At 52.9% G+C, this 17,527-nt stretch overlaps 3 protein-coding genes and 1 pseudogene across 3 annotated transcripts; 3 read left to right on the top strand and 1 right to left on the bottom strand.

The window, feature by feature from the left end:
• Positions 1-1,757: 1,757 nt before the first annotated feature.
• SAPIO_CDS9924 (uncharacterized protein) lies at positions 1,758-5,521 on the bottom strand (the record flags this gene model as incomplete). Its single annotated transcript, XM_016791208.1, has 4 exons — positions 1,758-1,945; positions 2,067-4,607; positions 4,693-4,788; positions 4,849-5,521. The coding sequence occupies 4 exons, from the start codon at positions 5,519-5,521 to the stop codon at positions 1,758-1,760; spliced, it is 3,498 nt and encodes a 1,165-aa protein (XP_016639052.1).
• Positions 5,522-6,565: 1,044 nt separating this feature from the next.
• Positions 6,566-13,742, top strand: SAPIO_CDS9925 (Myosin-11; the record flags this gene model as incomplete). Its single annotated transcript, XM_016791209.1, has 3 exons — positions 6,566-6,826; positions 6,902-13,192; positions 13,272-13,742. 3 exons carry the CDS (start codon positions 6,566-6,568, stop codon positions 13,740-13,742), a joined length of 7,023 nt encoding a protein of 2,340 aa, XP_016639053.1.
• Positions 13,743-14,871: 1,129 nt separating this feature from the next.
• Positions 14,872-15,430, top strand: SAPIO_CDS9926 (uncharacterized protein; the record flags this gene model as incomplete). Its single annotated transcript, XM_016791210.1, has 2 exons — positions 14,872-14,934; positions 15,086-15,430. The coding sequence occupies 2 exons, from the start codon at positions 14,872-14,874 to the stop codon at positions 15,428-15,430; spliced, it is 408 nt and encodes a 135-aa protein (XP_016639054.1).
• Positions 15,431-16,049: 619 nt separating this feature from the next.
• On the top strand, positions 16,050-17,180 carry SAPIO_CDS9927 (annotated as a pseudogene; the record flags this gene model as incomplete).
• Positions 17,181-17,527: the final 347 nt, after the last annotated feature.

Genomic DNA, 17,527 nt, shown 5'->3' on the forward strand with positions numbered 1-17,527 from the left:
GCACCCGTACAGTGCTAAGTAGAGAGATGACGAATACATGAAATCTTGATCGTGTCTGACCGCGATCGCGCTCGAGGATCTATGGGACGGAGAGAGCCAACACCCGGGTCACCGCGTGAAGGCCAGTCTCTTGAAGCACGGCTTCATCTAGCATGGTTTCTCCTACCTCGTACGTTTCGTTATGTGTCTGTTACGTCTGTTACCCATCTGCCGATAACCTCGACGTACGACATACTTGTGAATTTCATGCTCGCGAACCTACTCCCTTTTCCTACCACCGACGCGAAGCGCCCTCAGCGCCTGGATCAAAACGCGTCTCAAACCAATCCTGGCCAATCAAATCCAGGCTCCGTCAAGCTCTCAAATCGCTCATCTCACTTCATACTGTGTCAATATTGCGAGGTACAAAGTACATTGACGGGGTGAGAAGTCGAGTGGGGTCTTCCTGCCCCTGGTTGCCTCGACAACATTCACAAATAAGGTTGGAAATCGTGGAGAACATGCCACGGCGTACAAACTCCATGCTAGCCCTGCTGGTTGGTGTTTTCCTTGTGAGCTTATTCGCTAGGTGACCTGCCCTGTGTTATTAGTTTCTGTTAGACTTTGTAAACTATATTACAAAGTTCGGAGTAACAATCTGGTCCTCGGGTCAAATTTGCCAAGGTCTGTGGCGACCGAGGATGTTAGATGGGATCTGATCGTGATGAGGACTCGCCGCTGACTTGTCTCACAGGAAGCCGTTTCGTTCTTCATCGAGCCGATCACCTTGTCTCGAGTTGTAATCTACGAAGCACGAAGGATACCATTGATGTTCCAATGTTCAATGTTATTAATCAGGTCCACTTCCCGTTGTACTAGCACGCGATATGTACTTGCAGTTCATATCTCATAAGACATGTCTTGTTACTGCATGGTCACTTTCTCGGCTGTCTTGTCTTGTTGGATATCGTCTTCACGTGCTATTAATACAGCGTTTCATGATGGCCTTTAGAAAGTACGGCTCACGGATGCTATTACATGGGATTGCGTCTCTATCACCATCTCGAAATAAAGACCCGACACCAGATGAGAATTGTAAAACGTCGCATTATTGATCAGCTTTGTACCTAGGGGCCTAGACCTCAAAAATATGTTCGTTGGAGATGAGCCGTTCACCTTGATGTGGCGATCGTCTCCGTTTTAGAACGCTTGTTGAGATCTGCTACTGTTCTACTGCCATCTTTCTTCATACCACTCGTCGATAGGGCCTTTGCTGCTTACCCCTCTCCTTCGAGTGGTAAGGCCTGTTCATAAGCTGAAGGCAAATGTCCGAAAGAATCCGGGTATTATCCTAACTCCTACTTCCCCCAACTGCTTCTTTGGGGGGTCGACATTAAGCTCCGACATAAGACGGCACCGCGGGGTACGAGCGCGGCGGATAAACGATAAGCGAAATCCATGCGTCGATGCGTGGGAAAGAAATAAGACGAATAAAAAGACGAAAAAGTAGTCATGAAAAATATTCATACAGCAAGGGCCACTGTCTAGGTCTGAGAGGACCGCGGACGGATCCCGGCAGAGGTCGTCTCTGGGTTAGTCTGTTTTAGTGCGTGTGTCTGCGCAAGAATGTCCTTGTGACAATCGACAAGCATTGGGCTTGAACACGCACAGCCGGCCCCAGTAACAACATCTCCTCTTGAGGCGAGGATAGGATATTCTAGGGACTCAATCGGCGGAGAGTGTGGGATGTATACGGAATGCAGGGTTGGGAAGCGTCCTTAAACGCTGATGTTTCCGAGGGGGAGTACTCTCGATTGGTCTCCATAGAATCGAGTGCGGTAATCAACGATGGCCTTGCTGATAACGTCGAAATCCTTACTCTGCTTGGCCTTAAACTCCGAGAGCAACGCACGAAGCCCATCAATGTATCTTTCCTGTTCTTTGCCCTCGAGTCTCTCCGAGTTCCCTAATTGAAGAAGAATTTGACTGTCTGCAGCAGCGGGTGGTTAATCGAAACGTCAGCGTCGATCTATGTATGCTGGAGTAGAACGTCTGTCAGTCACTGTCATAAGGCAGAGGGGACTTACCGGGTATCTCAATCGACCCCGGGTGCTGTAACTCGCAACTAGCACCTCTGGGACAGCCTTCTGGCAGTAAACTATCGAGACAGAATGGGACATGCGGGTTGATCTTGTTACTGTACGTGAGAGATCGGAGCCCTTGCGTGACATCATTATGGAAGTTAGGATGGAAGCGATAGGATAAAAACTCTTTCAGCACGCTCTTGTACGGTGCAAATCCATCAGTAGCCACGGGCTTAGGAGCGTTGGATGGAGCACAGCTGGTGTCACCTAGAGATTCTGGGCTGGCTTCACGAGTATCGACCGCACCATCAGAGATGCTAGTGGGCGCTAATGACAACTGTGCTTCCTGCATGTCAGTATCGGCCGGCGGGGGGGATGTGGCTGTATCAAGATTGGCTGTTTGCGTCTCTAGGGGATGGGGAAAGGGTTCAGGCGGACTGTATGGCTCGCCATCGACGGCCATCTCGTCTTGCTCCGTCGTGGGACTGGCTGCGGGTTGCTCTTCGACAACAGGTCCCTCATTCTGAGAACTGGGTACATCGACCATCTGCGTATCTTCGACTGGTTCAACAACGGCAGCTTCGTCTTCCGAGGTTATTCCTCCACGTGGCACACCCTCTTCTAGTCCGTTCGAACTACTGATACCCCCGTCTTGGATTTGGCTGCTAGGACTGGTCTCTATTCCAGATTCTGCCTGGGGCCCCGTGAGCTCAGAATGTGTAGTTGGGAGAAGATCTTCTGTGCCATTGGCAATTTGGGATAGCTCCGTAGGGGCTGACTCATCGTCGATTTCCAAGACCTGGCTTGGGTACTGCGGCGTAGGAAGATCCGAGTTACTCGATGATTCTTCTTGCAAAGCCCCAGGCTCGCCCGTTGTCCCATTTTCGTCTTTGGAGAGTGTCTCCAACTCGGAACTTAGGTCGGCCCGTTCGGCAAGCATCTCGTTGACTTCCCTTTCAATGCGCGTAACCTCGGACTTCAGAAGGCGAAGCTTTGTTGTTTTGCTCCGAAGCTTGGCTTCCAGGGCGGGTAAGGTCTCACTAACCACACGAATCCTTTGAGTACGCTGTGACTGATCGGCTCCCACGCCTCTTGGTGCTTTGGGCAGAACCCTCTGCACATCACCTGTTATACCGGAGGGTGAGGGTGCAGGCTGTGACGCCAGTGAACCGGGCGATTGTGAATGGACAGAAGAAGGTCCCGGGATGAGGGGCAGGGGGACTCCGGCTACTCCAGGTCCGGTGGACGGTTGCTGTGCTGTGGCATCCTTGGACGCCAACTTAGCCTTCTTCCGACGTTCTGCCTCAGCTATCTTCCGTTTCATCTCATCAATGTCATGGTTGATTCGCTGCAGCTCAGCAGAATCAGCTTGCTTAGGAGTAGCAGTGCCGCCAGGTAAGGAGGTCGGGGTGGCAAAGCCACGTTGATGTCGCAGCTCGACGAGGGATGTATGATCTTGCGAAGCTGGAAGTCGATGGCCATTATGATTTGGTTCATACGGATTATCATCGGCTTGCGAGCTGATCTCCATCTCAACATCTTCGTCTTCCGACTCGTCACTAACATTAATGATAAGTGGTGTTTCAACATGATGCTGGCTGAAGGTCCTCTTGAATGGGGGGGCCACCGACGTTTCGTTCAGGTCGGATGCAGTGGGTCTTTTGCGCGGGATCGTCGGCCCCGACTGAGCCGTCGCTGAGAGGGACAAGCCTGGAATAGAGCCTACGGCTTGCTTATCGTGAGGTTTTGTGTCGCGCCCCACTACTGCGTCGTTAGGGGCCTGGGGGCTAGGGGCCATTGATGTCTGTTCTATTGAGCCGATGTTTCGATCCGACGTATTCAAATCCCTCTCAGGCTCAGGATGCTGGGCTTCCGTCGTCTTTGAGGCTGTATTTTGTGCCCGGAGCGCCCGTGACTTTTGAAGAGCTTCTAATTTCAGCTGCAACAAACGCTCTTTCTCCGCTTTCTTGTTTGCTTTATCCGCGTCAGCCGCCACGCTCGCCTGATGGACCGGTAGCTGGGGCACTGGCTCGGCCACCGAGGACGGGGCAGTCTCGCTGGCTGAGGCAGGTGCCCCTGTGGTTCCTTCCACGGCTCCAGTAGATGAGGTTTGCTGTTTCGCGTTTTTGGCGGCAAGGAGTCGTGCAATGCGGTCTTTACGTTCCTCCTGCTTTTGCGAGGCGGTGACCGCTAGAGGTTTAGAAGGAGCTACCGTGGGAGTCAAAGCCGTGTCAGGCTGCGGCTGGGTGTCCATGGGCTGCAGGTTGACGCTCTTAGACGGCTGAACCTCTGCGTGGTTCTTCGGGAGTGGCTGCTGTTCAGCCGGACTTTTCGACGACTTCGTGTCCAGACCTAGACCAGCGAAGAGATCGCGGACAATCTTTGGGTCGATACCTTCGTCCACGTAGTCTTGGAAGCGTACCTCCAAGGGCCACAACCTAAGAATTGAAGCTTGGGCTTTTTTCCTAGCCTCGGCGGGACTTTCCGCTGGAGTAGCTGAGTCTTTATCCATGGCCTGGGCGGAGGTAGTTTCGGGAAGTGTATCTGAGGTAGCAGCAAGGTGTTAGAAAGAGAGTGGATCGCATGAAGGTACGAACTAGAATAGCGATGGTGAGGCGCATTAACATACCTGGACCATTCGTAGCAGACTGCTGTGGGGATGGGGAAGTGGTTGATAGCTCGCCTGGCGAGAGATAGGGGGAATAAGAACGAGATCTCTCTCGGCCTAATCGCGGGCGTTAGCAGGGCGGGACATATGACGCAACGCGTTTGTATTTATTCCTACCTGTTATGGCTAAGGCGTCGGGAGCGCCTTGGTCGGGTAATATGGTATCCTGCAGGCCAGGACTGGCTGGCTGAGCGGGATCGTAGTCCTCGTCGTCCGTGGCTGGGTGCTCAGATTGCGAGGGAGGATGGTAGTTCGTGTTGTCACCCGGTTCAAGGTACGGCTCATAAAGATCTTCGAATCCGGATTCATCGAGTTCACCTTCCTCCATGGCATCATCAGCGTTGGTAGCGTTGTCGGTCGCCGCTGGATACGATTCTTTGGTTGTAACTTCCGTTGTCACAGGTTGCGGTGTTGTGTTGTTGGTGATTACGGGAGGCGCGTATTGTGGTTGAGATGGAATGGAGGCGCGAGTATGATTTCCGCGGCTGGGTATGTATTCAGGATTGGAGGGAGTGTCACTGGGTTGCCCCTTCCAGGAATCAGGATTTGAGATCATCGGGGCGGTGGTGGGGGAAGGTGCTGTGGTAGGCATGGCGAAGGAGAGACCCGGGATGGATGCGCGGTTGTACTCAAAGGCGGCCGGCGAGGCAAAAGAACTTTGCGGATCCAGCCCGGGGATTTTTGGGCCTGGAGGGGAGTTGATGCTGTCCAACCCAGGTGGTGAATGGGCAAAGGCACCTGGAGGGTTCTGGCCATAACCTGGACCCCACTGAAACGCTTGCTGATTCATGTTGATGTAAATAAGGGCCCAGCCTTCAAATACTGGTATCTCTTGGTTTGAGAGGCTCCGGGTAATGACATGAGGCTGGAAGGCGCGTTCGGGGATGGCGTGTAAGGATCACAAATTGTATTATGTCGGTCGAGTTGTGCGAAGGAGAGCGGCTGAGGGCTAGCTCACCAACACACACAATGGGTCGTCGTCACTTTCCGCGCTCTCGATCTCTTACGCAAATACTCGAGTAACAGTAGGGAAATTTCGATGGATGGCGTTTCAAGGCTCGTGTGGCGGGAATAGGATGAAAGACTGAGAGGAAGCCTTCAGCAGGCAAAGCTTGTGATGGTTGGACCTGGACGTTCAAGTTCGTAGCGACAAATTTCCGGTAAAACTTGAATTAGCCGAATTTTAGCAGGGTACGTACAGACAGTGGCCCATGCTGTATTGTTTAACCAGGTTAAGCGGGTTTCTTGTCTTCTGAAGTTGAGGTCACGTGTATTTGTTTACTTTGAGCCCCACTGCCCTGGGCAACCCCGTCCAAGTCTCCATCTGGAAAGAAGCCTCAGTTGAACTCCAAACTCGAGACCTGTCTTGCCGTTCACTAAACGCAGGCAGTTTTGAGATGTTCTTCACTTATTTGAGTGCAAAAAGACTTTGAGATTGATTCATTTTTCACCTTATATGTTATAGCCCTCCTATGTGCCTCTTTCTGAGCCTTGTTTTCTGACCTGAAGGCTTCTTTATTTCTGTTTACTTGAGCCTACGTCCAAACATCAAGCTGGACTAGATTATCCTTCCTGGCCTCCACTCCTCACCTTCGGACCCCAACCCAGACGAAGGCATATACGAATCCATAAATGACGCGTTAAGATGGCTCCTAGCGCGCCGACTATGGCTCAGCGCCGCAGTATTTTCACGCGGGCTGAGTCGCCTTCTTTTGCTTCTAATCCAGCACCTAGGCCGAAGTCGACAATCATATCCTCGCCTTCCGTGATGCCTTCCCCTCCAACCCCTCCTTCGCATAGCAGAACCCGATCCCAATCTACACTAGCCGGAAACATGGCATCCTTGCCCATATCGAGACACGGCCGGAACGATTCCAGGACAGGAACGCCGGCGTCCGGCACCTTTGCGCCCTCTTTCATAAAATCCGAACCCATAAGGCCAAGCTTCGACGCGGTCAAGGGGATTGAAGGCGAGAATGACTTTTCTGGCAAGCGCTATGTCTGGTTGAAGGACCAAAAGACAGCGTTCGTCAAGGGGTGGGTCGTCGAGGAGCTCGACAATCAGCGAATCTTGGTCCAATGCGACGATGGGAGTGTATGTCGACTATGCCATCTATGCTCGCCTAGATGATTATTTCTTCATTGGTAGTAGTACTGACACCGTCATTAGCAACGAGAAGTCGACCTAGAGAGTGTCGATAAGGTTAACCCCGCCAAGTTCGACAAGGCAAACGATATGGCCGAGTTGACGCACCTGAACGAGGCGTCGGTGGTTCACAACCTCCATATGCGCTACCAGTCTGACCTCATATATACCTACTCCGGCCTTTTCCTTGTCACCGTCAATCCTTACTGTCCACTCCCGATTTACACGAACGAGTACATTAATATGTACAAGGGCCGGAGTCGGGAAGACACGAAGCCGCACATCTTTGCCATGGCCGATCATGCCTTCCGGAATCTAGTCGATGAAGGAGAAAACCAGAGTATTCTGGTAACTGGAGAGTCCGGTGCTGGGAAGACTGAAAACACGAAAAAAGTTATCCAGTATCTCGCTGCTGTTGCCCATTCCGACTCCTCAGTTAAGAACAGGTCTCAGCACTCCAGTCTTTCTCAACAGATTCTTCGGGCTAACCCGATTCTTGAATCCTTCGGAAATGCCCAAACCGTCCGTAATAACAACTCCTCACGTTTCGGCAAATTTATCCGCATCGAATTCACTCGAACAGGTTCCATCGCGGGTGCCTTCATCGACTGGTACCTCTTAGAAAAGTCTCGTGTTGTGAGGATCAATGCCAACGAGCGCAACTATCATATTTTCTATCAGCTCTTGAATGGTGCAGATAGCAGGATGAAGCGCGAGTTCCTCCTGGATGGCCTCCATGTCGACGATTTTGCCTACACCCGTGGTGGACAGGATACCATTGTTGGTATTTCTGACAGAGAAGAGTGGGATGCCCTCCTCGAGGCATTTTCGGTAATGGGATTCTCGGATAAGGAACAAAGCTCCATCCTACGAACAATCGCTGCAGTCCTGCACTTGGGCAACATCTCTGTCGTAAAAGAAAGCCGGATGGCAGATCAAGCTCGGCTGGCGTCTGACGGAGAGCAGCAAGCCTCCAAGGTCTGCCAACTCCTTGGAATTCAGCTTGAGCCCTTCCTCCAGGCCCTCTTACACCCCAAGGTCAAGGCCGGCCGGGAATGGGTGGAGAAGGTCCAGACGCCCGAGCAAGTCCGACTTGCTCTTGATGCTCTCGCCAAGGGTATCTACGAGCGAGGGTTTGGCGATCTCGTCACCCGGATAAACCGACAATTGGACCGCACAGGGATGGGCATGGACGACTCGCATTTTATTGGCGTGCTCGATATTGCCGGTTTTGAAATCTTCGAGGAGAATAGCTTCGAGCAACTCTGCATCAATTATACGAACGAAAAGTTGCAGCAATTCTTCAACCATCACATGTTCGTGCTCGAACAAGAGGAATATGCCAGAGAACAGATTGAGTGGCAATTTATCGACTTTGGCCGAGACCTACAGCCCACCATCGACTTGATTGAGCTCCCGAACCCCATCGGCATCTTTTCTTGTCTCGACGAGGATTGCGTGATGCCCAAGGCCACCGATAAGTCTTTCACAGAGAAGCTGAACTCTCTCTGGGAGAAGAAGTCGGACAAGTATCGGCCGTCTCGTCTGGGCCAAGGATTCGTCCTCACCCATTACGCTTCTGAGGTTGAGTACTCCACCGAGGGTTGGCTAGAAAAGAACAAAGATCCCCTTAATGATAATATCACCCGCCTGCTCGCCGCCTCAAGTAACGCCCATGTCGCAAACCTCTTTGCCGATTGCGCAGATCCCGACGATGAACATGGAGGCGCTAGAAGCCGGGTCAAGAAGGGTCTCTTCAGGACCGTTGCCCAACGCCACAAGGAACAGCTACATAGCCTCATGGCTCAGCTTCATTCGACTCACCCTCACTTTGTTCGTTGTATCCTCCCTAACCATAAGAAGAGACCGAAGCAGTTCAACAACTTGCTTGTTCTTGATCAGCTCCGGTGTAATGGTGTTCTAGAGGGTATCCGAATCGCCCGTACTGGTTTCCCCAATCGCCTTGCCTTTGCCGAATTTCGACAGCGGTATGAAGTCCTCTGCCGTGATATGCCCAAGGGATACTTGGAAGGTCAATCCGCCGTGGCGATCATGCTGGACAAGCTGGGCCTGGATAGAACCCTCTTCCGTGTGGGGTTGACCAAAGTCTTTTTCCGCGCCGGTGTTCTTGCCGAACTCGAAGAGAAGCGGGACACCTTGATCACGGAACTTATGACTCGCTTCCAGGCGGTGGCTCGAGGATACGTACGAAGACGCATCGCCTATAAGAGACTGTTCAGGGCTGAAGCTACGCGGATCATTCAATCCAACTTCCGAGTCTATTTAGACCTAGTGGACAATCCTTGGTGGCAGCTCCTTGTCAAGATGAAGCCCCTACTTGGTAACACCAGGTCGGCAACAGAAGTCAAGAAGCGGGATGAAATGATACGTCAGCTGAACGAGAAAATCCAGACCGAGGCGGAGTCGAGGCAAAAGCTTGAAGAGGATAGGCGCAATACACATGCCGAAATGATGCGCATTCAGCAAACCCTGGAAAGCGAGAGAGCGCTCGCGCTAGACAAGGAGGAGATTTTCAAACGCTTGCAATTGCGCGAGGCAGAGCTTGAGGATAAGCTGGCTGGTGCTCTTGATGACCAGGAGAGGCTTGAGGACCAATTGGATGATCTGTTAGCGGCCAAGAAGCAAGCGGAGGTGGAGGTAGAGAAATATCGATCCCAACTGGAGCAAGCTGCTGGTCTTATTGCCCGCCTCGAGGACGAAAAACAAACACTCGCCCAAAAGGTTGTCGACCTCGAGGCGGCGATCGAAGACATTTCACAGAAGCAGTCCCAGCGAAGCGAGCAAGAGGCCCTCCTAGAGGAGGAGATCAAGATGCTTCAGAGTCAGCTGGCGATGAAAGATAGAAAGACGAAGGATCTTGAGAGCAGGCTTCTCAAGGCCGATCAAGATCTAGAAATCAAGCTCCACACCGCCCAGAAGGAGCTCCAGTCCTCGAAACTTAGGGAGCAGCACCTTACCCGGGAGAACCGAGACGTTCAGCAACAGCTTTCGCAACTGTCCAAGACTTCAACAGACTACGAGGATTTGGTCAGGAAGAAGGAAAGCGAGTTGGCCTTACTCCGAAGTGACAATAAGAAGTATGAGATGGAGCGACGTGATTTTGAAGCGCAAAAGGCTGCCTTGGTCGAGGAGAAGCAAACGGCGACGAATCGGATGCGGGAGATCCATGCCGAGATTACCGCAATGAAGTCTCAACAGTCTCAACTACAACGGGAGGCTGAAGACGCGAGGAACTTGCTACAGGCACGCCTATCCGAGGACGCTCAAGCAGACCAGAACCGCAAACTTCTAGAGGATCAAATCAAGGACCTAAAGGAGGAACTCTACAAGACTCAAATGGACCTCAGCAGAGAACGACAATCCCGAGACGACGTTCTCCTCCTCGGCGAGCATAAGTACGAAACGCTCAAGGAGGAGTATGATAGACTTAACGAGTCTAAGATCATCATCGAAAAGGAGCTTTACGTCCAGCAAGACACCTTACGCCGAACCATGGAGGCACGCGCGACCGCGGAAAAGGAGCGAGACGAGGCGCGTGATGAAATCCGGCGCCTCCGAGCGGCGAAGGCCCAGGCGGAGGAGGCGAGGATCGAGGCCGAAGTCGCAGGTGAAAAGATGGCCAGCAAGGTCGCCCGCGACCGGGAAGCAAGTTTGATGAAGGATCTTGATGCTGCTCATGAGCGCCTTCAGTGGTTTGAGGTTGAGTGCGCCAACTTGAACCAGAAGGTCGAGGATCTAAACAAACTCATCCTCGAGTCTGGCAACTTTGGCTTAAAGAATGACCAAGCCAAGGAAAGACTGGAACGAGAACTAGCCACGGTCAAGAGTCGCCTCGCGGCGTCGGAAAATGATAACCGCGCCCTCCTCAACAAGCTGCAGCACAAGGGTTTGGAAATTGCCAGGTCTACCTCCCGAGCGAACGAAGCCTCCCGTAACCAAGCCATGTCGATGCAAAGAGAAAAGGCTAGGCTCGAGGAGCAAAACCATAAGCTTCATAAGCAACTCGAGGAATCTCAGCTTAGCGTCGCATCGCTGGAGAAGAAGGTTGAAAAGCTCCTACTTAACCTCGAAGATCTTAACCATGAGGTGGCCCGCGAACTCAAGACAAGTCGGAACGCGGAAAAGATGTCGTCCAACTTCACAGTTCAACTTGCGGAGGCCAACCGCACCATTGAGTCTGAGAGGCAGCTCCGCACACAGGCCCAAGGAACGGTGCGCACGCTTCAGGCTACGCTTGATTCTCGCGACCAGGAATTGCAGGACCTTCGCGACCAGATGCTTAGTGTCCTCAAAACTCTCGATCCGGCGGCAAACCTCATTCCACCGCAAACGAACGGCGCAGCTGCGGATAAACACCTCGCAAAAAATTTCGACCTCATCCGTAAGATTGAAGAACTCCAGCAAAACCTTAGGGTACAGACAGCGGCACGATCAAGCGCAGAGAACCAGCTGGCAGACCTCCGCGCCTCTCGGACTAGCGAGTCTCCCAGCCGACCCAGGCTCGAGGAGATTCCCCTCAACGAGGCGCCGTTTAACCGATCGCCTACTCAGAGGCACTCCAAGCTCCACGGCCGTCGCTTCTCTAATGTCTCAACTCCGAACAGAAAACTCGGTCTCAACGATGCTGATCTTCAGGATTCCGTTAGATCGGATCGTACGGCCGATATCCTGAGCTTCAACAACCGCATGGACCTCAAGGCCGAGGTTGAGGAGCTCCAGAACCAGCTTCAACTAGCACAGATGCAGAACCGACACCTCCAGAGCCAGCTGGACAGGATGACCCCAGGGCCAGACAGCATCCTCGACGAAAGTCCCTCTCTCCGTAGAATGCAGAAACTTGAGCAAGCCAACAGCCGCCTCCAAGAAATGCTCGATGACTCTGCTAAGAAGGTTTCCGCATTGGAGCGAAGCATCAGGTCTGGCGAACTCTCTCTGCGTGATCTGCAAACTCGCTCTCATGAAGAGATTCTCGATGTACTTAATAGCCAAGAGGAGTCGAGGAAGTCGCTCATTGCCAGCCATAAGGACGCCGTGGCAGAACTCTCAGACATCAAAGCACAATTCGAGAAAACCAGACACGAGCGAGCCAAGGCCGAGGTAGAGCTGCGCGATGCTAGATCCGACCTCGAGGAGATGTCGTTGGCGAGGGAACAGGAGGCGGCGAGCCGTAATCAGCTCCTTCAAGAGTTTGCTGATCTCCAGATCAGACTGGATGCCGAGACGTCTAAGCTCGCCGACGTGACATCTAGCTTGAATCTCTACAAGAGCCGTGCAGATGAGTACTTCAACAAGCTTGAGCAGGCTGAGATCGCGGTTCTCAAGGCGAGCCGCGCTGAGCAGTTTGCTAAGGCTCAGGCAAAGGAAGCGGAAGACACTTGCGCCGAGATCATGGCGGAGCGGAAGAACATGGATGCCTCGATCGAAGATCTTCAACGTCAGAACCAGAAACTCGAGGAGAAGTTTGAGGACGTCTCAACCGACCTCGAAGCCGCCCTCCAGTCGAAGAAGCGTCTTCAGCACGAGCTGGAGGACTACCGAAACCAACGCGCAATGGACATTGAGGACAAGGAATCGAGCATGGAGCAGACGCGTAAGAAGTATCAGGCCGAGTTCGCGACGCTGACCAAGGAGCTCGACCTCGCCAGGGAGGAGAAGCTATTCAAGCAAGCCGAGATTGTGAGACTTCGAGAAGAGCTCGACGATCTTAGGTCTAAGTGGGACGATGAAGTGCTCAATAGCTCTACTTGGTCTAAGGAGAAATCTCGACTCGAAACAGCGCTCGCCGATGTGGTTTCTTCGCGAGATGAAGCCGTCGATGCCCACAAAGAAGCGCAGGGCAAGATTGTCTCGCTCCTGTCTCAGGTGCGCAACCTCCGCAGCTCCGTCGACGACGTTACGGCGGAGCGCGACGCGCTTCTCAGGGAGAAGCGCAGCATTGAGATTCGCCTCGAGGAAGCCATGTCTGGCCTGGACGATCTCACCAGGGGAGAGAACCCGTCCCTGCGTGATGCTGCCAACATGGACAAGGAGATTTTGGATTTGAAGTCGAAGCTCGCGCAGCAGGAGGATATCGCCTTAGCTGCGGTAGAAAAGATGAGGCGATCCGAGGCTCTTTCTGCAGAAATTCAGAAAGATGCGCTCGTGGAGAGGGAGCTGAGCGCGCAGCTCCAAAAGGACAAGGCAGCCCTCGAGAAGGCCCTCAATGAGGTCCAAGTCAAGCTAGTCGACCTTGAAACGAAGGGATACTCTAGCGCCAGCCAGGACATCAAATTCCTTCACAAGCGTATTCAAGAGGTATGTGGTTTTGGGAAGGGGGGGGGGGTTTCACGGTTCACGATTTTGCTTTACATTACTAATAACCATTTCATAACAGCTTGAGAACCAACTCGAGACGCAGGAAGAAGAGCGAACCAAGTCCCAGCGCTCGGTCCGAAACGTTGACCGAGTCGTCAAGGACCTCCAGAGTCAGATCGAGCGCAAGGACAAGCAAAACGCGCACCTAGCCGACGACGTGGCACGCTTCCAGGAGAAGGTCACCAAACTTCTCCAGACCATTGACGAGCTCCAGGCTTCAGAGTCTACAAGCCAGTTGTCGGCGCGGCGGGCGGACAGGGAGCTACGCGAGGAGCGGGAGAAGTGCTTAAGGCTCGAGCGCGAGCTTGAAGGATGGAAGTCTCTTAGGATGGAGAAGGGTTCATCCATGGGAAGCATCGGCAGAACAGGCACTTCCGGGACGTGGAGGTCGTCGCTTGGAGTGACGTGTGAGGACGAGAGTGAGATCGAGGTGCCCAAGCGGAAGTCGAGCATTAGTCGTGTGCCGAGCATGACGAAGGGCTTCTTGTAAGAGGAGAAGGGAGGTTGCATATCGATTTTTTATTGTGTACGACAGTGGGATTTAGGCGGTGTGCGAGTATGGATGGGAGACGATGGCGAAAGGCGAGCATGGGTTCCGGCATTTTTCTCTATTGCTTTTCGAAGGACTTAATTGGGTTAACACGGTTTCTTGGTGCGACTGGGATATGGTCATCTTTTTGATTGTCTTGGAGGCATGAGTATGAAGTATCATGGAGTCATGTAGTAATGAGTACACTGCATTTATCCAAGATGTTGTTTGCCGTTTTTGTTATGAGGCTGTGGTAGTACCACTTCACCGCAAAGTACACTGGAAATCGAGACGAAGAGGGACTCATGGACTTGGTGGAGATGAGAAAATGGTTGGCCTGGGACTGGTAGGTGGGCTCTCTTCACCGTCGCACACAGAGAGTGTGTTTACGCACGGAGGACAAACATGCAAACATTCCATGAAGCAGAGCTCGAGTACGGTTGTATATATCGGAGAATGCCCTTCTTCCTTCAACCATGGCCGAGTATCCTGACGTTCCCCCGGCTCTTACCAGGGTGTTTCGTGAACAAGGAGAGGTCTTCCAATACACGCACCTGTCGAGGCTACCATCCATCCCGACTGAACACCAAATCAAAAGACATTTCTCTTCGAAACCAAGCATGGGCGATCTAGTTTTCCTCCCAGACGCGCCCGTAGCGTCGGCGTCTGACTACGAGTCCTCGCTTTCTTCGGCCAGTTCTTTCAGTTGCGCCGGGTCCCACGAGGAGTTTGAGCGCCGGTGGTGCTGCACGAACAGGACTATCAACAGATGCCGTGGCTCAAGATGGTTCGGGGGCGGAGAGGACTGTTGTGGGCATGGAGCGGCGGACTTTTGTGATGGTGGGTGTTGTGGTGCTGGTCTGCCTGCTGGGTGCGCGCTCGATCGTGTAAGTTCAACCGCAAGACATGTGTGCCTTCTTCCTTTCGCTGAGAGAGAACGATAGACCACCCATGGGACGTGCCAACCAGGTGGTCACTACAACAATCAGCTCTACATAGGTCTACGTCCTCGGAAGAGACGCCCATGGTGGAAATGCGGCTGGAACAGGTCGGTTGAATGCTGTTGTGAGGATTCATCAACACGGTGGAAATGGTGGCGCCGACGAAAGGAGAGCTGGCCGAGGAGCAGAAGGGGGAGAAGAAGGGACAAGAAGTATGTGCAGAACAATAATTACTACGACATGCGAGATAGAGACGGTAGATTTAGCGACGGTTCGGATGAGGATGAGTATGAAGGAGATGACGAGGAAGTTCGGCGACCTAGACAGGTGCGGAAGACAACCTTCAGAAAACGAGCGCCTCAGCGTGAGAGGGTTAGGACAGAGAGAAAAGAGAGGCCGAGGCTTGAAACAGGACATGGAAGGATGAAGAGGATTCATAAACGGGCTGTGGACCGGACGAGAAAAAGAAGCATCGAGATCGAGGCTATGTTAAGCGACAGTGATTTCAGCGACAGAGAGGACAGCGACCTAGAGAGCGAGCGGGAGGAGGCTCGGGAAAAGGACGCGGTCATCGAGACTTTGAGGGAAGAGGTTAGGAGGCTGCGGAACTTGTCTCGCGAGGAGAGTGACGAACTCGGAGAGAGGAGGAGAAGGAGTCGGCGCGCTTCGAGGGAGAGCTGGGCTGGGAGAACCAGCCATAGCATCTAGGGGCTGCCCAGAATGAGAGAGTATGACGGATCAATGTCTTACGCTCATCCTCATCTTTGATCGAGTAACTTTGCAATATCACTCGTCTTTCACTTCTTCTTTTTCTCTCCCCATTTCCCCCGTAGTTTCTTGGCTCTTCTCCGTCCTCTGGCCTGTGTAAGTGAATTGATGGCATCGGAAAAAGACCAATTGATGTACGAAGTACCTGTGTGTACCCACAACGTGTACTCCGTAGGCTCTTCCTGCATCCATCATCGAATCTCGTGCTTTCAGAAGTACCGAGGTACCGAGTACAACCAAATCAGATCAAATCGACCCACTACCAGAGCTACCCCTCCTCGTTCCCCAAGGCTGACGAATGAATTGAGAACATTACAGGGATAGACTTCTACCAATCTCTCATTGGCTAGTTCCTGGATCCTCAATTAGATGACGTATGAGGCGAGACAAACCCTTTGGTTATTGGTCAAATTCGAAGCCTTCATCACGTGTGAAAACGAGGCTACCACCAGTAAAATTTCCCTTCTCTCTCAGCTTCAAGCGTGAACATCCATGTGCTCCACAGCATCTTTAAAGCTCACCCGGCTCATCCTGTAGATGAGACCACCCACCACCCCCAATGTCCAAACAATGGACCCGCACCTTCCAATCCGTCGCGCGTAGCGCCTCGCAACCCCCGCCTTCCGTCATCACCCCGCCCGTAACCCACCCCTTCACCCCGCGAGCAACCTACGATGTCCCCGCCTCCATCCCGCGGTCCTACTACCTAGGCCACCATGCCGCCGGCCTCCGCGCCATCGCCACCAAATTCTCCTCCATAGGCCTCGTCCTCGAATGCCGCGACTTCCGCGTACCCCTCACATCGTGGAACCCGCTTCTCGAGCGCACGCTTACGGGTCCGCGTCGGCTGGTCGTGTATACCAAGACCGATCTCGGGACCGATGAGACTGGGAGGGGCGCGCAGGTGAAGCGGGCTCTCAAGGAGCTGCATAGGACTCGGCCCGGCGAGAGCGCAATATTCGTGGGCAAGGGGAACACCAAACATGAGCTGTTGCGGGAGATCCGAGACGTCGCGCGAGAATACGATGCGCTTACAGGCCTGAGGACCTTCGTCGTCGGCATGCCCAACGTAGGCAAGAGCACGCTGCTGAACGCTCTGAGGAAGGAAGGGATGAAGACCAAGACCAAAGTCGCCATCACGGGGAACCACCCCGGCGTCACACGGAAACTGAGCACGCCCGTGCGCATCCTAGGCGGCAAGGATAATCCCGACGAGACTCTCGGCGAGGGCGTTTTCATCGTCGATACCCCCGGCGTCTTCATGCCCTACGTGTCTTCGGCCGAGAACATGCTCAAACTAGCCCTCGTGCACGGCATCAAGGATAACCTCGTACCCCACGAAATCGTCGCCGATTACCTCCTCTACAAGCTGAACCTAGTCAACCCGGCCCTGTACGCGAAGTACTCCGAACCGACCAACGATATCAAAGAGTTCCTCACGGGCGTCGCCAAGCGCACGGGGAAGTACGCCAAATCGCGCATGGGCTTCGATATACAGGCTGCCATGTGGATCATAGAGCAATGGCGGAACGGACACTTGGGGAGGTTCATTCTGGACGATGTTACGCCCGAGGCGATCGAGCAGAAGAAGGCGGAACTTAATACGACGACGCTAAGTATGAATCAAGCTCGTAAGAGGGAGAAAGAAGCGCGGAAACAGAGGGCAGAGGAGAAGAGACGGAACGGATGAGTGGGGAAGAAGAAGAGAAAGAAAGAAAATGAATCTTGTAACCATATAAATTGTGATACCATTGGGCGAGTTTTTTTCAGTTTTGTACACTAGACTTAGAATGAAATGCAGTCGCATGAAATCACGCCCATTATTATGCCCCCAGGAAACCCAGAACAAAAGCGAGAAACAAGACCTCGCAGGAAAGAGCCAAGCCCAAAAACATCTAAACTTATCCCGTGAGAGATAGAAAAACGAAGAAAGCCTACCGACCGACCCCCGGCGCGTGCTAGGATATCATACTGTTAAGAAAACAAGAAACTGTTGTGCTGGTCATGCATTCTGCCACCTCGTTGCCCCCGATCTGC

The sequence above is a fragment of the Scedosporium apiospermum genome (genome assembly GCF_000732125.1).
Source record: "Scedosporium apiospermum strain IHEM 14462 chromosome Unknown SEQ_SAPIO_0154, whole genome shotgun sequence".
NCBI classification, from domain to species: Eukaryota; Fungi; Ascomycota; class Sordariomycetes; order Microascales; family Microascaceae; genus Scedosporium; species Scedosporium apiospermum.